The 16,159-nt window shown below is 39.1% G+C and overlaps 2 protein-coding genes across 2 annotated transcripts in view; both read left to right on the top strand.

The window, feature by feature from the left end:
• The first annotated feature begins 28 nt into the window (after positions 1-28).
• On the top strand, positions 29-6,133 carry LOC139952583 (protein mab-21-like 2). Its single transcript, XM_071951766.1, has 4 exons — positions 29-483; positions 1,182-1,320; positions 2,145-2,322; positions 2,879-6,133. The coding sequence occupies exons 1-4, from the start codon at positions 52-54 to the stop codon at positions 3,381-3,383; spliced, it is 1,254 nt and encodes a 417-aa protein (XP_071807867.1). The 5' UTR covers positions 29-51; the 3' UTR covers positions 3,384-6,133.
• Positions 6,134-10,554: 4,421 nt separating this feature from the next.
• LOC139952147 (beta-1,4-galactosyltransferase 6-like) overlaps positions 10,555-16,159 on the top strand; it is a 66,245-nt gene continuing 60,640 nt past the window's right edge. The window contains 1 exon segment of the mRNA XM_071951130.1: positions 10,555-11,276. Within this exon segment, the coding sequence (XP_071807231.1) occupies positions 11,147-11,276 (130 nt within the window). The 5' untranslated portion in view covers positions 10,555-11,146.

The raw sequence follows: 16,159 nt of genomic DNA, 5'->3' as shown, positions 1-16,159 counted from the left end.
TCTAAACATTCCTTGTATACTTGTAAACTTTGTAAACACGATGACACCAAAATGGCAAAGCAGAAACCAAGTTTGACTGAAAATATAAACAGTTTTCTCGACGGTCACGTCTATCCAGAGAAGAAAAGAATACATTCCAACCAGCAGGGGCTCATTGACAGGGCCATCTGTCCAATTCTTCACCTCGTGGGTGACGAGGACGATCGTTTTCAGACGGACGTCCCGACTACCTCCGACTGTCGCTTCGGCGTGACCGCCAGCGACGAACACCGTTTTGACATTTTGGTTCCTCTACCAAATCTCCTAACCGTCAAGAGATCAGATATCCCCGCTGATGATGGACGCTGTGTTACCTTCACAGACTCGTGCCAGAGCGACAATCCATATGTGACCCCGTTACATGGGTTCGGTTACTTGACAACGGACACAGATGTTACGTTCCTTCAGGATTTGAGCTGTACTAATCGGCAGCAAAAGGATGATGTAGGTTGCCATGGTTACACATTTGTATCACTATCCATCTGATTTTTGTTCTTATCTGAAGGACTAATTGTCATATTGCTTTTGTTATTTTTTAGGGATTTTATTTTGTGCTTTTTGTCATGTTCAAAACAAAATTAACAAGAACATAACAGACACGCTACCTTTTTTTAGACATTGGATATTTTTTACCTCTTTCGGTTTCAGGGGGGAGTGGGGGAAAAGACAGAATTTAGGGGGCTATATAAAATGTATCAAACCGTTTATGTGTGTAGCTTTTGACCGTAACTATAATTTATTTTCTTAAGATATCAAAACAAAAGGTTTGCTGAAATAAAATAGATATAGTTGGGATAACGTAACCCTCCTGCCGACGGCGTCGCCGTCAATAGGAGGGTTACGTTATCGCAACTAAAATTGATATTGCAATATTGTGCTTGATAATGTGGCATGGTATACCCCCCCCCCCCCCTCCCCCTATACATTGTAGTCCTCAAGCTATTGTTGTGTGTGTGTGTTCTGGGAGAGCTTCAGGAATATTTGAGAGGATTTCAGCAGGGTACTTCTGTACAAGAGAAAAATATATACTTACGATTGAGTAGGACACATTGGGGGGGGGGGGCACACCCTCTGCCACACATATTGGGCATGCTATTGAGTTTAATGAGCTTTAATTGATGTATGTTAATGTCACATTGCAGGGACAGGGATCTCTGCTTCTACCCGGGAAGGTGTTGCGACGTTTTCATCGCCTTGTGCAAGAAGCGGTCTCCACTTTGGAGAAGAAATGTTTCTGGGAGAGAGAGCCAACTGTCTATGAGGTCAAAGTGAACAGAGAAGGCGAGTCCATTAGTTTAAATGTGGGGGCTGTATTGTATCATTATAGATCGGGGCTTGAATTGAGAATTTAAGCGGGGGGGGGGGGGGGGGGGGGGGGTCAACAAGATCGAAGGCGACTTGACTATTTACTGGTTATGAAAAATGTACCCGGAAACCTAAAACTACACAACAGCTGATTATGCTCACTACAACCAAAATTAGAAGAACTTACAGAATTGGTTTTGCTAGAAAAAAGGTTGATGGCGGTCAGGACTGATGGCGGTGTAAGCACTTAATGTAATCCACCATATAGGCCTACATAAACTGACAAACCTGTAGAAGTTAGAGATTGATCGGCCATCTGGGTCATGAGAGAATAGTGAAAACCGATTATAAATTTTGCATTGCATCGATGCCAAAACAAAAATTAATAAATTGCTTACTGAGCGATAAACTCCAAATGCGAAACTAGTTTATTTATTTCTCATTAAATTTGACATTTCAGACAGAAATATTTCAAGGGATGTTTTTTTTTCTATCATTATAAGACGGCGTAAGTTTTTATGTACATATGTGATGTTTACAATTTTTTTTTCTTACCACGTCTGTAATGTTCCTTTCAGGAAAATGTGTTTTTATATGCTGATGATAAGTTATAGTTTTTTTACTATTTTCCCACAAAACAGATTACCTCAAATTTCACAGGTTTTTAATTTTGTCATACAAAACATGAACACAATCTGTGACTATTCGGTCAGCTCTATCAATACTGTATACCTGTAAGGATAGTAATTTTTACGGAGTACAATAAACTTGTTTTTCCCCCTTATTGTCTTTTCATTCAGGCCCAGCAGTAACGTTAACATTTCTGCTGAATGGCAACACCTTTATTGTTAGTCTCTTACCAGCCGTTAATATCAAGCAATGGCCAGAAGGGATGGTACAGCGCTGGTCACAATGTGCATGGATGACTATGGACAGACTAGTCTCCCTCAAGTCACATTTTTATCTCTTTGCAATAAAGTAAGCTTTATTTGAAAGAATGAGAATTATACAAATATTGACTGCTTCGAGTGCTATGGTTAAACTACAACTCCTGAGTGTCTTTATTTCCTGAGGCAAAGCCAAGGGAAAGCAGAAAGCCATGGGTGTCACAGAGGTTGTCATAGTTTTAACCAAAGCATGAGTAAAAGCAGTCAATATCAGTTTTATAACGCCCCATACATATTGTGCCTAGACGTCTAGATACCAAGAAGCTACTGTTGCTATGGGTATATTACACTGGTTGCTATGGGTATAGTTCATTGTTTGTTGCATGAGACGTTTGCACAGTTTTCATGTAAAAAATAAAACAAGTATCATTTGACGCGCTCTAAACCAATCAAAAGGCACAATCCTTGAATAAAGGGTGTTAAAAATAATTGTTGTTAATGTACGTTGAAGGCATTAGATCTATATTTTGTTCAACCTTTAGAATTTAAGATTCTTTTTCTTTTTCGTTTTATTTTTTATTTGTTATTCATTATCAATTGAATGTTTTTATCATTTTATTATGATTATTTTTTTCACTTCTGAACAGTCCAAAGGGGGCAGAAGATTCTCGTAAGATGTGGTGTAGCTGTTTCTACCCAGGTGAGATTCTCCTTGCATCCCAAGCGGACATCGGTAGCTCTACTCAGACTTGCCGTCGACATGCCTTAAATGCCCTCCTAGCTGTTTGTGAAGAAAACCGAGAGGACTTCAGTCCGGTCGGCGCCCGCATCATCCGCACCGTGTTCCTTCATCAGTGCGTACAGTATCCACAAGATGAAGACTGGGAACCAGGCAAGCTGGGTCGTGCCTTTGTGGATTTATTCCTGGCTCTTATCCAAGCCCTGCTGATGGGGACCGTTGCGCACTTTTTCCTGCCGGAGACGAACCTTCTGGCAGCTCACGATAAAAGAGATCTTAAGCCTGTGGCTGATCATCTTAAAGCGATTCTCAATGATATTGTACAGCATCCGGAGAAAACCTACTTTTTAGGAGACAGAAATGGACGAAAGCAATACACAAGGTTAAAAACTACATGTGCTCCGAAGTTCTAGACATTCACTTGACTGGCCACACTTGAAGGGTCTGGGTACTTTTTGTAGGACAATGTAGGACAATGTCCACAGATTTACATTAAACTTGCACAGTTTGACGATAATGATGCTAGAAACTATTCCTTAAAATATTACTTTCTGAGATGCTGCACTTTTTGAGAAATGAGTAAAACAAGTCACAAAAAAAAACAAATTTGTCTCGGTGATCGGGAAGACAATTATTTTCGAATGAAAAATGTGTTACTGTCGTGAGATGGTTTTACTCATTTCTCAAAAACTACGCCACCACAGCAAGTAATTTTTCTACTATCATTGTCTTCAAACTGAGTAAGTTTGATGTAAATCTGTGTACATTTTGTTTTGTGTAACAAAAAATACCCAAATCTTTTAAAGGTATTGTGAAACACTTGGGGGGGGGTGAAATATTTCCCTCTGAAATAAAGTCACATTCTAGGAGTAGGAAACTATATCTGGAATGCATTGACTTCACATGTCTAATTATTATTCTTGGTAACTTAATACTAAAATGCTTTCAAAACTCACTTTTCACAAGATTTCTTAAAAAATACGTTCTCATTTGTACAAAGAACTTTATTGTATATTAGTTTGGGTTTTTACTCATACACCGATGTTAGCACTGTAAGAGTTCTGTGAAAAAAATATCACAGGCATATTAACATCTATTATAACTTTATTGTAGTTTCAAATTTAAGATATTTAGCTTTGCAGCATTGAGGAAGTTTAATTGTAGTTTGTTAATTTTAAGATATTTAGTTTCAGCATTGAGGAAGTTGCCCCAACAAACTTGTGAGTGACACATCATCACGATGCCACTCATGAATTGGTTTCATTTTAAGTACCTTGTGAATTATGGAATAGTGACAAAGCCAGTTTGAGCACACACAAAAACCCAGCCCAATGGAACACTGATCGAAGTCCTATTGTCAAACTGTTCATTAAACTTAATATTATATCATTCACTAACCCCCTTCATATGACAAATCAACAACACAAACCAAATGTTTCAAATCGTGTATCAACAATTTCATTTTTTGTCTTTGTTTAATCAATTAGTTTTTAATTAACTTTGTTTTAGTTAGTACAATAAAAACAAAGGAGCAAACAGAAAACATCTTTAGAGGCACTGGACACAATTGGTAATTACTCAAAATAATTGTTAGCATAAAAACTTACTTGGTTACGAGCAATGGAGAGCTGTTGATGGTATAAAACATTGTGAGAAACGGCTCCCTCTGCAGATTTTAAGAAAGAAGTAATTTCTCACGAAGATAATTGAACTGAATTCGAGACTTCAGCTGAGGTCTCGAATTCAAGCATCTGAAAGCACACAACTTGTGCGACAAGGGTATTTTTTCTTCTTATTATTCTTTTGCAACTTAAAAAACCAATTGAGTTTAAATTTTCACAGGTTTGTTATTTTATGCATATATTGAGATACAACAAGTGAGAAGACTGGTCTTTGACAATTACCAAAGGTGTCCAGTGTCTTTAAAGTTCATCTCGCTTTCCCTCCAGTTTTAAATAAAACAGGAGGGGCATGTCTTTTGCCAAGTAAAAGCCCACACAGTTTGATGGCATTGGGAGAGGGTTAGGTCTTCTGTTTTTGTTCACAGGATATTTAATTAAAAATGTGCTGAGGTCTTGAGCGCAATAGTTTAAAGGCATTGAATACAGTATGGTAATTTTCAAAGTCCAGTAATTTCACTTGATGTATCCCAACATATGCATAAAACAACAAACCTGTGAAAATTTGGGCTCAATCAGTCTTCGAATTTGCAAGGGAATAATGAAAGCAGAAGAAAAAAAACCTTGTTGCATTACTTTGTGTGCTTTCAGATGCATAATAAAAGACCTCAGCTAAAGTCTTTTATTTAAATGAGAAATTACCTCTTTCTCAAAAACTATGTTACTTCAGTTTCAGAGGGAGCCGTTTCTCACAATGTTTTATACTATTAACAGCTCTCCATTGCTCGTTACCAAGTAAAGTTTTATGCTAACAATGGGTTTGAGTAATTACAAATAGTGTCCATGCCTTTAATTTCCCTTAATTAAAAACCATCTGACCCCCTTTTAGATACTTGGAATGGTCCAGTTTGTGATATCAATAAATATGACTCTCCAGGTCAATACACTTAGTAGAAATGGCTTTATTAAAAAGGTCAACACACTTTGGAGAAATGGCTCAATTAATCATTAAAATGATTGGTTTTTAAAATTGGTACTCCATGTCCCTGGAGGATTTTAACAATTATGTAACTTTATTTTTATCACAATAATTCTTTCAAAAATTACTGCCTCAGTAATTAATCAGTCTGAGCATTTGGTGCAAGTTAACAATTACAGGTAGCCATTAAACCATTTTTACACGTTCGGCAATTACATGTACTCCCCATAAAATATTATGTTTAAGCACTCGAGCCTTCTTGTTAACGAACAACGGAGAGCTATTGATATACATGTAGTATAAAACATTATGAGAAATGACTCCCGCTAAAAATTCAGTTTTGAGAAATAGGTAATTTCTCACTCAAATAATATTTGAATTTATAGAAAGACTTTTTTTTTGCCAACCGAGGTTGGGAAACCATGGAAAGCCATATGCAAAGCAAAAACAATTCGTATTAATGTTACATCAAAGCATTAAACAAAATAGTATCGAATTATTTTGTTTGAAACAAAGCAACCAATCATTGGAGGTATTTTATTTAGTTTGCAGAAAATGTTTAGTGCAACTATGTTTTGGTAACAAACTGCCGTCCATGCCAACCGGCGCGGTTCAATAATTAACAATGAAAAGGTCGAATTGTTTACGATTGATTCATAAACTTAAAGCGCGCCGCGTCATGTGTGATGCGATGATCAAGGTAAAAATAAACACTGATGTCACAGCACGTGTGCACGACGGGCAGATTGCCTTGTTAGGAATTATAACAAAGGCTAGTGTACTACTACTTGGGTGGCTGAACTTTTACTTGTTTCTCCCCCCCCCCCCCCCCCCCCCCCCCCCATGTTCTCATCAAAGCCTGCTCAGTATCTATAAATGGAGGTGTGGCATCAACAGTTCGTACTTCGTTGGGTTGATCCGGCGGTGGTTGTAAAGGGATTGCCATGATGCCCGCTCAAGGGAAAAGTGTTATGTTCCTTGCACTTACCGCAATGTGCTTCATACAGCTCACCATTGGTGTTATGATGATCACCGTTATATCTCAATGTGAGTAGAACCTAGCTCAGGCTTTTCAGCGGCGGCTTTATCAACTTTTTGTACTTTTGATTAAGCCTTATACAAAAAAGAAAAAAAATTGTCAACTTGGGATTTTCCCGCCATATTTTCTGATAGCCCCTTTACGCGGAACGCACCGCCGCACAATGCGAATCTGCTGTTTCCTTGGAGTCAATTACTTCGTATACGTTTTGACTTACTAATTTGGAAACAGAATAGGTGCGTGTGGATCAGGGCCCAACATTATTTCAGAAAATACTAAAAATTATCTCTGCTAAGCAAAATTGGTGGGGCACCAGTCATAGCAATGTAGAACTGTCTGGGATTTTGGTTGGGAATTAGTTTCTGCTAAGCAATATTTTTCTATACTTAGCAAGTTGTTGTGATTACAGCCACATCAGAACGGAGCTTTCATATGTGGATTTGGGTTTTGAGTCTAGTCCCTGACATGAGGTGTAGGTTTCATCAACTTCGGGTTTCCTTGCAGATCTATTAGTATTACTAAAATTGTTTTGTTTCGATCCCTAGTCTTCCTGTTTTGGGCGCTTAAGGAGGTGTGATTATAAAGTTAAGTGCGGTAAGCGTAGTGAAGGGTCAGTCCCCCCCCCCCCCGTTTTTTGAGTCAGATCCCCAGGAATATCATGGTAACTTACTCCAAAATGTTGTGAATTAAACGCGCATTTTGCGGCTCTGTGCGTTCCTCTTTTGTGCTGATGCGGTCAAAATAGGGGAGTCCTTGGTGTTTTGCCAAATTTGTTAACATGATGTTTATTTTTTGCGAGCAAATTTATTATCTTTTGTGACTTATCGGGGTAAATAAGGTGTCCTCGAACTGACCAAGGTTGTTTTGTGAAGTTTATGATATGACACTGACCTTTGCCGTGCATGAAGGTTCCCCTCGGCCTTTTGTCCCTGCCATGCGTAAACCTGTCCCCGCGATGCCCCGGCCTGCAATAATTATTGACTCTCTGAAGACAATCACCCAAAAGAAGATATCATTGTGATTTTGAGTGGATTTTTGAGCATTTTATAAAATGGAGACAAGTATGCCAACGGCTGCAGCCTCAATGTTACTCCCAAAATTGATTTTTGTGACACCTCCCTTGTGAAGTCGTTTGCCGTATTTGGCTTTTTATAAAGAAGTTTCCCCTAAATATTTCGGGCACGGCGGGTATTATTATACGAAGGTACCCGCGAGTAGTCTTGGTTCAAGACTCTCCTGGATTTGTCACAACAGGGCGCGCTATCACCCCCAACGCGCTAATCAACCACGAACCGCTATCACCCGAGAACCGCTATCACAGGAGAGCATGGCACATTCGTTAAATCTCCCCCCCCCCAAAAAAAAAAAGGGGGCGGGCTCTGCGGGAAACCTACGCACGCGCATTATGTTTCCCCCCGATTTTGGGGGAGATTAATTTAACGAATGTGCCAAGACTCTCCTGTGATAGCGGTTCGTGGTTGATAGCGCGTTGGGGGTGATAGCGCGCTCTCTTGTTACAAATCCAGGAGAGTCTTGAACCAAGACTACCCGCGAGTAGCCTTGCTCAAGGCAGTCGCATTATTCGCTCCGAAAAGACGCAGCTGTAAACCCACCCGCCGTATACCCTGTGCATGGTGTGTGCGATCACACCGAATGACCAACCCGTATACACACTGTCACATCGCACGAATACTGTTCACACAAGTCATCGCACTCGTACACCACTAACCGCATGCGGAGGCCGTCAGGCCGACAGACGGCCTCCGCATGCGGATAGTGTACGGGGGCATCGTGTCGTGCGATGTTACGCACAGTGAATACGGGTGGGTTTTACGCACAGTGAATACGGGTGGGTTTTTATACAGCGGCGGTCTTTTTTCGGAGTGAATAATTCGACTGCCTTGAGCAAGGCTACCCGCGAGTGGATCTGTCCCCAACGCCATTGTTTTGTCTGTACATAAAAATTGCCGCTGATGTCATAGCTAGTGCTTTTCAATAGTTTTTTCTCTCTCCTAAATCGATTTTAAAAAAGGGAATCAGGAACATTTTTGAGGATGTTGCAGAAAACATGTTCCGCCATACTATTGTGTAGTGTGAGAGCGCCCTTTTTTTTAAAAGGCAGTGGACACTATTCGTAATTACTCAAAAATAATTATAGCATAAAACCTTACTTGGTAACGAGTAAGGGGAGCTGCTGATAGTATAAAACATTGCGAGAAAAGGCTTCCTCTGATGAAGTAACGTAGTTTTCGAGAAAGAAGTAATTGTCCACGAGTTTGATTTCGAGACCTCAGAATTAGATTTTGAGTTCTCGAAATCAACCATCTGGCTGAAAGCACACAACTTTGTGCGAAAAGTGTGTTTTTTCTTTCATCATGATCTCGCAACTTCGACGAACATTGAGCTCAAATTTGCACAGGTTTATTATTTTATGCATAGTGAGATACACCAAGTGAGAAGACTGGTCTTTGACAATTACCAATAGTGTCCAGTGTCTTTAAATGCCTATGTGTGACACACCCATGCACCACCAGCCGTCGATTTCACAAAGAGTTAGGACTCGTTTTAATATCTCGAGTTAGGACGAGTAACTCTTCCTAAAGGTTGGGACTCGTCCTAGGTCCTAAGATTAGTCTTAAGTTAGGAAGAGTTTTGTGAAATCGACGGCAGAGGACTAGCACACACCTTCGTATTATGAAACTGAAAATATAATCGCCATTGTATTGTATAGTATTAAAAGAAATAGCAATTAATAATCGCACAAAACTACCCCACATAGCGTTTCATCATTATTGACAAAAGAACAACTAAATGCGCTGTCATCAGTCAGATAATGGTTTGTTGAAGATAGTTTCCTTCCTCCATGGTTGAAGTTGGTGAATCAGTACTTTTTGTTTAAACAACACGAACTTTTTAGTTATCTTCAACAAACAGTTGACCTTGTTTCTTTAACCTCCAGTGAAAAATGAACAAATTAATACAGCCTTGAGTGATTACATGGTTATTAATGATTAATTCCATACACCTCGTCATCCCACGGCAGTTGTCAGGCGTCATCACTCGGAACCTTCGGAGCAGAAAAAACATTCCGCAGAGCAGAGTTTTGGGTGCGCCTGCAAAAAAGGGGGGGAGCTTACATTCGATTTAATGTCAGGGGGGAAAAACAGCATCAACAACTTACCAACACTTAAAATTAAACATTAAAAACAACTTTGTTTTAAAACAGACATCAAAACGCTAAAACTGAAAACCGGCTTTTGAGGCGTGACTTTCTGTGGTGCTAAATGGGGCATTCCATAATAGACCTATACCCTTTCCATGTGTCAGGAGACTGTTCACACGTACGGCGATCTGTTTACGAACTTCTGCCCATGATAGCTCCCTCTTTCTAAGGTTTGCAGTTATCCTGATTCGATGGAGATGATTTTTTTTTGTCAGTATGGTATTATTTTCAAACAAGCTGAGAATTAAGTTTCTCCTGGGTATGCTGCCACCAAAGCCATTGGACAGGTTTTTTGGGAATGAAATTTTTGCCTCCAAATTTTGCATCGAGGTTGAAAGGTGGAGAGAAAAAATGAAAGAAATGTTTCACTCAAGTTTGTTTGCTTTCCAGGTGTTTGAGGTTCAAACATTATAGTGAGAATTTTACTTCTTCCTCAAAAACTACGTTACTACAGAAGGAGCCGTTTCTCACAATGTTTTATAATACCAACAACTAATTTCCGTTGCTCATTACCAAGTAACTTTTTATGCTAATTTTTTGGGGGAGTAATTCCACAACGTGTCGCCCCCTAGTATGAGTGCAAAAATCAAAATAATAATACATTAGTAACGGCTCAAAACTGAATGAGGGCGCCCTTTATCACGCCCTTCGAATTTGTTTTTCCTTTCATCACGGGCCGTTCACGCTCGTGACGAATAATTAGCAGAACGGCCATTGACTAATCACGGTGCTGCATTTTGACCCGGAAGATCAATATACTGTGTGTGTGTATATGAAATAGGCGTTGTAGTACATCGTATGTACCGGTACCCGGCCGTAGACTAGACGTACGTACGTGCACAAGTGAGCGACTGAGACACAGGTCGAAGTGAACTTTATCCAATATTTGTTTGTCATTTTTACCGCATTTTAAGACAGATAAGAATACCACAATGTTCACTGGTACTTAAAACAGTATCGACTGTGTCCATGGAATAATTTGTAACGGTTTGATCGGTTGTTTTTGGAGGCGTTTTCTTGCCCTTGGATTTACCATGTGTCAAATTCGGAATGGCTGCTGATGTCCGAGCGCGGATTTCCAGCAGTACCGGCAGCAACCCTCCCTTTAGCAGGACATTTCATCAACATCGACCGGCAAAACGGACGTTGAGTCGCCCGGTCGCTTTTCGTGGATTTATCGTCACCAATCGTTGTGGATTTTTACGGTTCCTCTGACATCATCTGTGGCTCCTGTGTGTGCCTCTACTCTCGAGGTTTTCTCTACCCAAGCCGTCCCGTCGACCGGGGTGTGGGGGTAGTTTTTAGCGATTTTAACAATGCGTGTTTATATGATAATGGGGACAGTAGTTTACAGGACACATCGATCCTGGTTGTCACGGCTATTCCTTCTATGTATTACCCTTTTTATGGTCTGGACAGTTCTTCTTTCACTGCAGTTAAAAAGTGGTAAGTATTCCCCCCTCTGCTCTGTGATGGAATAATTCTTCTTTTTTCCCTGTAAATAGTCTTGTCTTGTTGGATTTATTCTTTCTTCTGTGTAACTGTAGGCCTATAGTATATAAAATAAAAATAAACACTAGTGTTGAGCAATTTTTTTATGTATAATAAATTGCATTGTTTTATATTTAAGTAGTGTTAATTGGTTGGTGAATGCAGAATGGATCTTGTTCTTGGAAAGGCAATGCTTTTTATTTTATTTTAACAACTTAGTTATAGTCGGCATGGATGGTCAGACAGAGAGGGATTATTTAAATATTGTTAAAATTAAATGAATATGAATAGGCAAGAACACTTAAAGTGTACAAATACTTATTCTGGAATTTGAACATTTGAACGTCATTTTGGTTTTATTAAAAGCTTGTCCAAGTCTGAGAGATTACTGGCCGAGCGCTAAAAACACTTGTGGATAACTTTCCGTATGGCGCCACCACTTTTTCACTCATTTTTTACAAAAAGGGATATATCAATCAGGTAAATTAGATACTATATTATTTTATTTCGAATGAAAAAGTGGTGGCGCCATACGGAAACTTTTCCACACTTGTTCTCATGCCTGTTATCTAACTGTTCATTTTGGGCCCCGAAATTTCAATGGAAGTTAATAATTTTTGTACAATTTATAGTGTTCTACGCAGCAAAGAGCTGTTACCGGCAATATACCCAATATCTTTACATCATATTATATTTTTGTTTAGTGAGCGCTGCTGTATACCTATCCCTATTTTTACATGGACCTATAAGTCCTAGTAACCATGCTGACAAACTATAATGCTATCTCATTTATCAATGTGATTGTGATATAATATTATGAATTGTGATCGATGAAATATAAGCATGCGTAACGACTATCGGTATTTTCGGTAACATACGCCATGTTGTCCAACAAAAACAGCACAGTTTTGTGTTTTGCAGGAAATCTGTAATCATGGTTGTTGGCTATACTATACTATACTCTGAATACTGTACAGTATAGGCCAACACATACCATAGTAATTGGCCCCCATTGATATGTGTTAACAAAAATTAACCACAATTGTGTGTACAACCCAAGGGTCACATGTTCAACCCAACACAAGCTGAGCAACCGTCATGACCGTCCACTCCCTATTTGAGTTGGTAAAGTACATATGTCAACTCCAGCTCCAGGGTTCTACCGTTGATGTAGCTAAGCTATTGATCGTGCCGATACGCGCAATGTGCGTGCCGATACGTGCAAATTTGGGCCAATCAATTACAGACAAATTTAGAACAATTAATTTCACATAAAAACATTAAAAGAAAACCATGCTCCAGATTACCCACAGTTGGGCTTTAAAAACCAAGACTAACACCAAGTAGAAAGCATACCGAAGACCGAGTTTAAATTCAATGGCTTCGGCTAACAGTACATGTAACATTCACAAAGTTGGGTACAGAATCTGGGTATAGAACGTGCTTCGGCTAACAGTACATGTAACATCCACAGTCAAATTTGGGTCCAGAATGCCCCACAGTTTTTTGTTTGTTATGATGGTAGAACCCTTTATGTTAGTTGGGAAATGGTTAATTTGAGAAATATTACTATGCAAAGCCATTGTTTGAATGTGGGTGAAAACCTAATTCAACGTGCTTCGGCTTACAGTACATGACATAACATCCACAAATTTGCCCCAGAGTTTTGTTTTAGTTTTATGGTAGAAACCTGCACAGCATGCATTAGGCCTACCCAACTTGGGAAATGGTTAATTTGAGTCATACTTGTACGTTAACCCTATACAACGCCATTGTTTGGAGCCCACCCTGAGCATGTGGGTGAAGACCTTGTTTCAGTTCAGCGTGCTTCGGCTTGCAGTATTTTATGTAACATCCACAAATTTGCCCCAGAGTTTTTGTTTTTTTTTATGGTAGAGACCTGCATGTAGACTCAAGTTGGGAAATGGTTTATTTGAGGCCTACTTGTAAGTTACTATACAATGCCATTGCTTTGAGCCCAACCTAAGCATGTGGGTGATGGTGATGACTCAATGAATTGACCTAAATGAAAGAAGTGACCAATTGAGTGTGTGTACATCGCGTACTGTTTAATCTTTCTATACATATGACCACTCGGAACCTTTCCACTGTTGTCTGTTATTGACACGTCATGCAAAGATCAGGGTGACGCACCATAACAGATGAGTTTATAATACTGCACTGCACACGTGAGGAAACGTCATTTTGTATCCATGGTTTTTGGTCCTTCTAAGCTAATACCCTATACACACACAGTTCTGAGGTATTGTACTTGTAGTAGGCCTACTTACAAGAAACTCGTATGGGTATTAGGGGCTTTTAAAAAAATGATGGGTGACTTTTAGACGGTCCTTTTTAAAGGGTCTATGTAACTTTTGTAGGACCAAAAACACAATGTCCACAGATTTACACGAAACTTACACAGTTTGAAGATAATGATAGTAGAAAGCTTCCCTGAAAATATTACAGGCTGAGGTGCTGTAGTTTTGGGGAAATGAGTAAAACAATGTCATGAAAATAGTTTTCCTCTCATGAGACGAAAATTATTTTAATCATTTACAAACATATTTTCATGACATTGTTTTACTCATTTCTCAAAAACTACAGCACCTCAGTAAGTAATATTTGAAGGGAAGCTTTCCACTATCATTATCTTCAAACCCTGTAAGTTTAATGTTAATCTATGGACATTTTGAAAAAGTATCCAAATCCTTTAAAGTGGGGGCTCTAGTGTACCAACTAAGCCCTATATTCGCGGTTTCCCTATTTTGTCAAAGTGTTCGGTGGTACCAGTCAGAAAGCCATACAACCGTTAACTGCCGAGTAGCAAGGGATTACACCAAAATATAACTACATGTACAATAAACCATAAATACTGCAGTACCAGTGCACACAATAAAATCAGTGCACAATCACATTACAAAGTGGAAACAATAATTAGGGGATTCCTGGCACTGGTCACTCAGGACTCGGCAGGATAAGTACATCATGTAGTCACTGTTCCTTGCTCGTTGATATAGTGTACACAGTATTGAATATAACTGTCTTGATAAAGTGTGGGTATCTATTTTGCTGATAGTACCAATGATTGTACTGATTGCATGCATTAAAAATTTGTACAATTAGTACATTAAGTGCCCTGTGTAGAACACTGAACATGTGGTGTACACAATAATGAATTGTGTAAACAATATTATAACTGTTTTGATCAAGTGGCACGGGTATAAATGGCTGTTGATTGTACGGGTTGTATGCAAGTCTACATGGTTGTATGCAAGTCAACATTCATGTCTACAGTCTATACATCCGTTTAAAACCTTGCTTTTGCAGGGTCGTTTGCCGTGTGATAAAGGCCCTCGCGTTCAGCTCGTGCCCTTATTCAACGGCCGCCGACACTGCCGCCTGTAAGCAGCCATTGAAGAACTCGTCGCTACTCTTTTATTCCCTTAGTTACAAACTTGTACCTACAACAGAACACTTTGATACCCTGTATTATAACTATCTTGTCTAGGCTATTGATTGATTGTGTGGTTGTATGTTTCAAAACTTGTACCCTTTATAGTGATAGGGCCTAGGCATGTATAATTTTACATTCAGCCTGGAGCAAGGCCAAATGTCAACCGCATTACTTACCAACCAAAGCATTCTGGCCATGTTTTCTAATTTCCTCTTGGTATTTTAGCTATGTATTACGATAGTAAATTCTCAAACGCCCCAGGCCTGTATAATTTTTTGAAAGGAGTAAGTGCACCAAGGCATGTTCTTCTTGGAAAAGAAGGAAATTGTACATTTCTACTGCAGAGCATTTCAAGGGCACCAAGGCAATGTTCAGGGGACATGTACAGTTAATAGGCAATCGTCTGTGTTGCCCTTGTGACGTACATGGTATCTTGGCCCGAAATGACCAAAGAGCACCCCGGTCTAATGTACACTTCAGTTTTGTGGTTAGTTTTATCTCTTTCTCTAAACAGTGTGTATTTTTGTCAGTGACCGATTTAACGACAACATCGGACAATAGATTTCATGGGCGCACAATTTAAAATTATGTACACGTGTGTAGTTCTCAACAGATGAATTGTTCAAAAGGAGGCACAGTGCAGAAATGGTCCATTTGTATACTGTGTATGTAGTTTGTTGTGTCAAATCTGCAGAGGTGTGGTCTCTGTGTTGAATTATTGATATTGTTGCCTTTGTGCAAGCAGTGACCAGACTGGAGTAGACTGTACATGTAGCAGATGCCACATTGTTTAGTGCTTTACTAAATATAACCCTACTGAAATGAAGCTGTGGAGAAATTGATTTTTTGGGGTGTAAATCAGATGTGTTAGTACATATGACAGTGTATTATGTACATTGCAACACACGTTCATTATTCTGCTCATCGTTACATAATGTATGTGTACAACAAAAGAATAAAACATTGATAACAAATAAACACACTCCAACAAACACCCTTCCCCCAAAAACTAAACAAAAACCAAACCCAAAAACCAAAAACAACTAAAAATGGAACAACAATTTTAAGCCAGTTTTTGTTTAGTGTTCTTAATAGTGCTACAGATTTTTTCAAAACTGTGATTCTGAACCCAAGTGTGACCGAAGCACGCTGCATTGAAAAGCCTTTAGAGGATTTGTTTTTTCCATTCTGATATTTTTGCAAGTTTTCAAAAGCTCTACTACTGTGCAATCCAGAGTATTTTAAAATTTGTTTTCATGATTTTGTTGAATTTAATTGTAAATCTAAAACCAAAACCAAACTTCTATCATGTTCTTGTTTTTTTGCCGTCCAGCTTCTTTCAATTTCTAGAATGATCTGTCACTATAAACTGTAGTAATCT

This window comes from Asterias amurensis, chromosome 20 (assembly GCF_032118995.1).
Source record: "Asterias amurensis chromosome 20, ASM3211899v1".
In the NCBI taxonomy this organism is placed as follows: Eukaryota; Metazoa; Echinodermata; class Asteroidea; order Forcipulatida; family Asteriidae; genus Asterias; species Asterias amurensis.
This window is presented reverse-complemented; position numbering and strand designations above follow the sequence as displayed.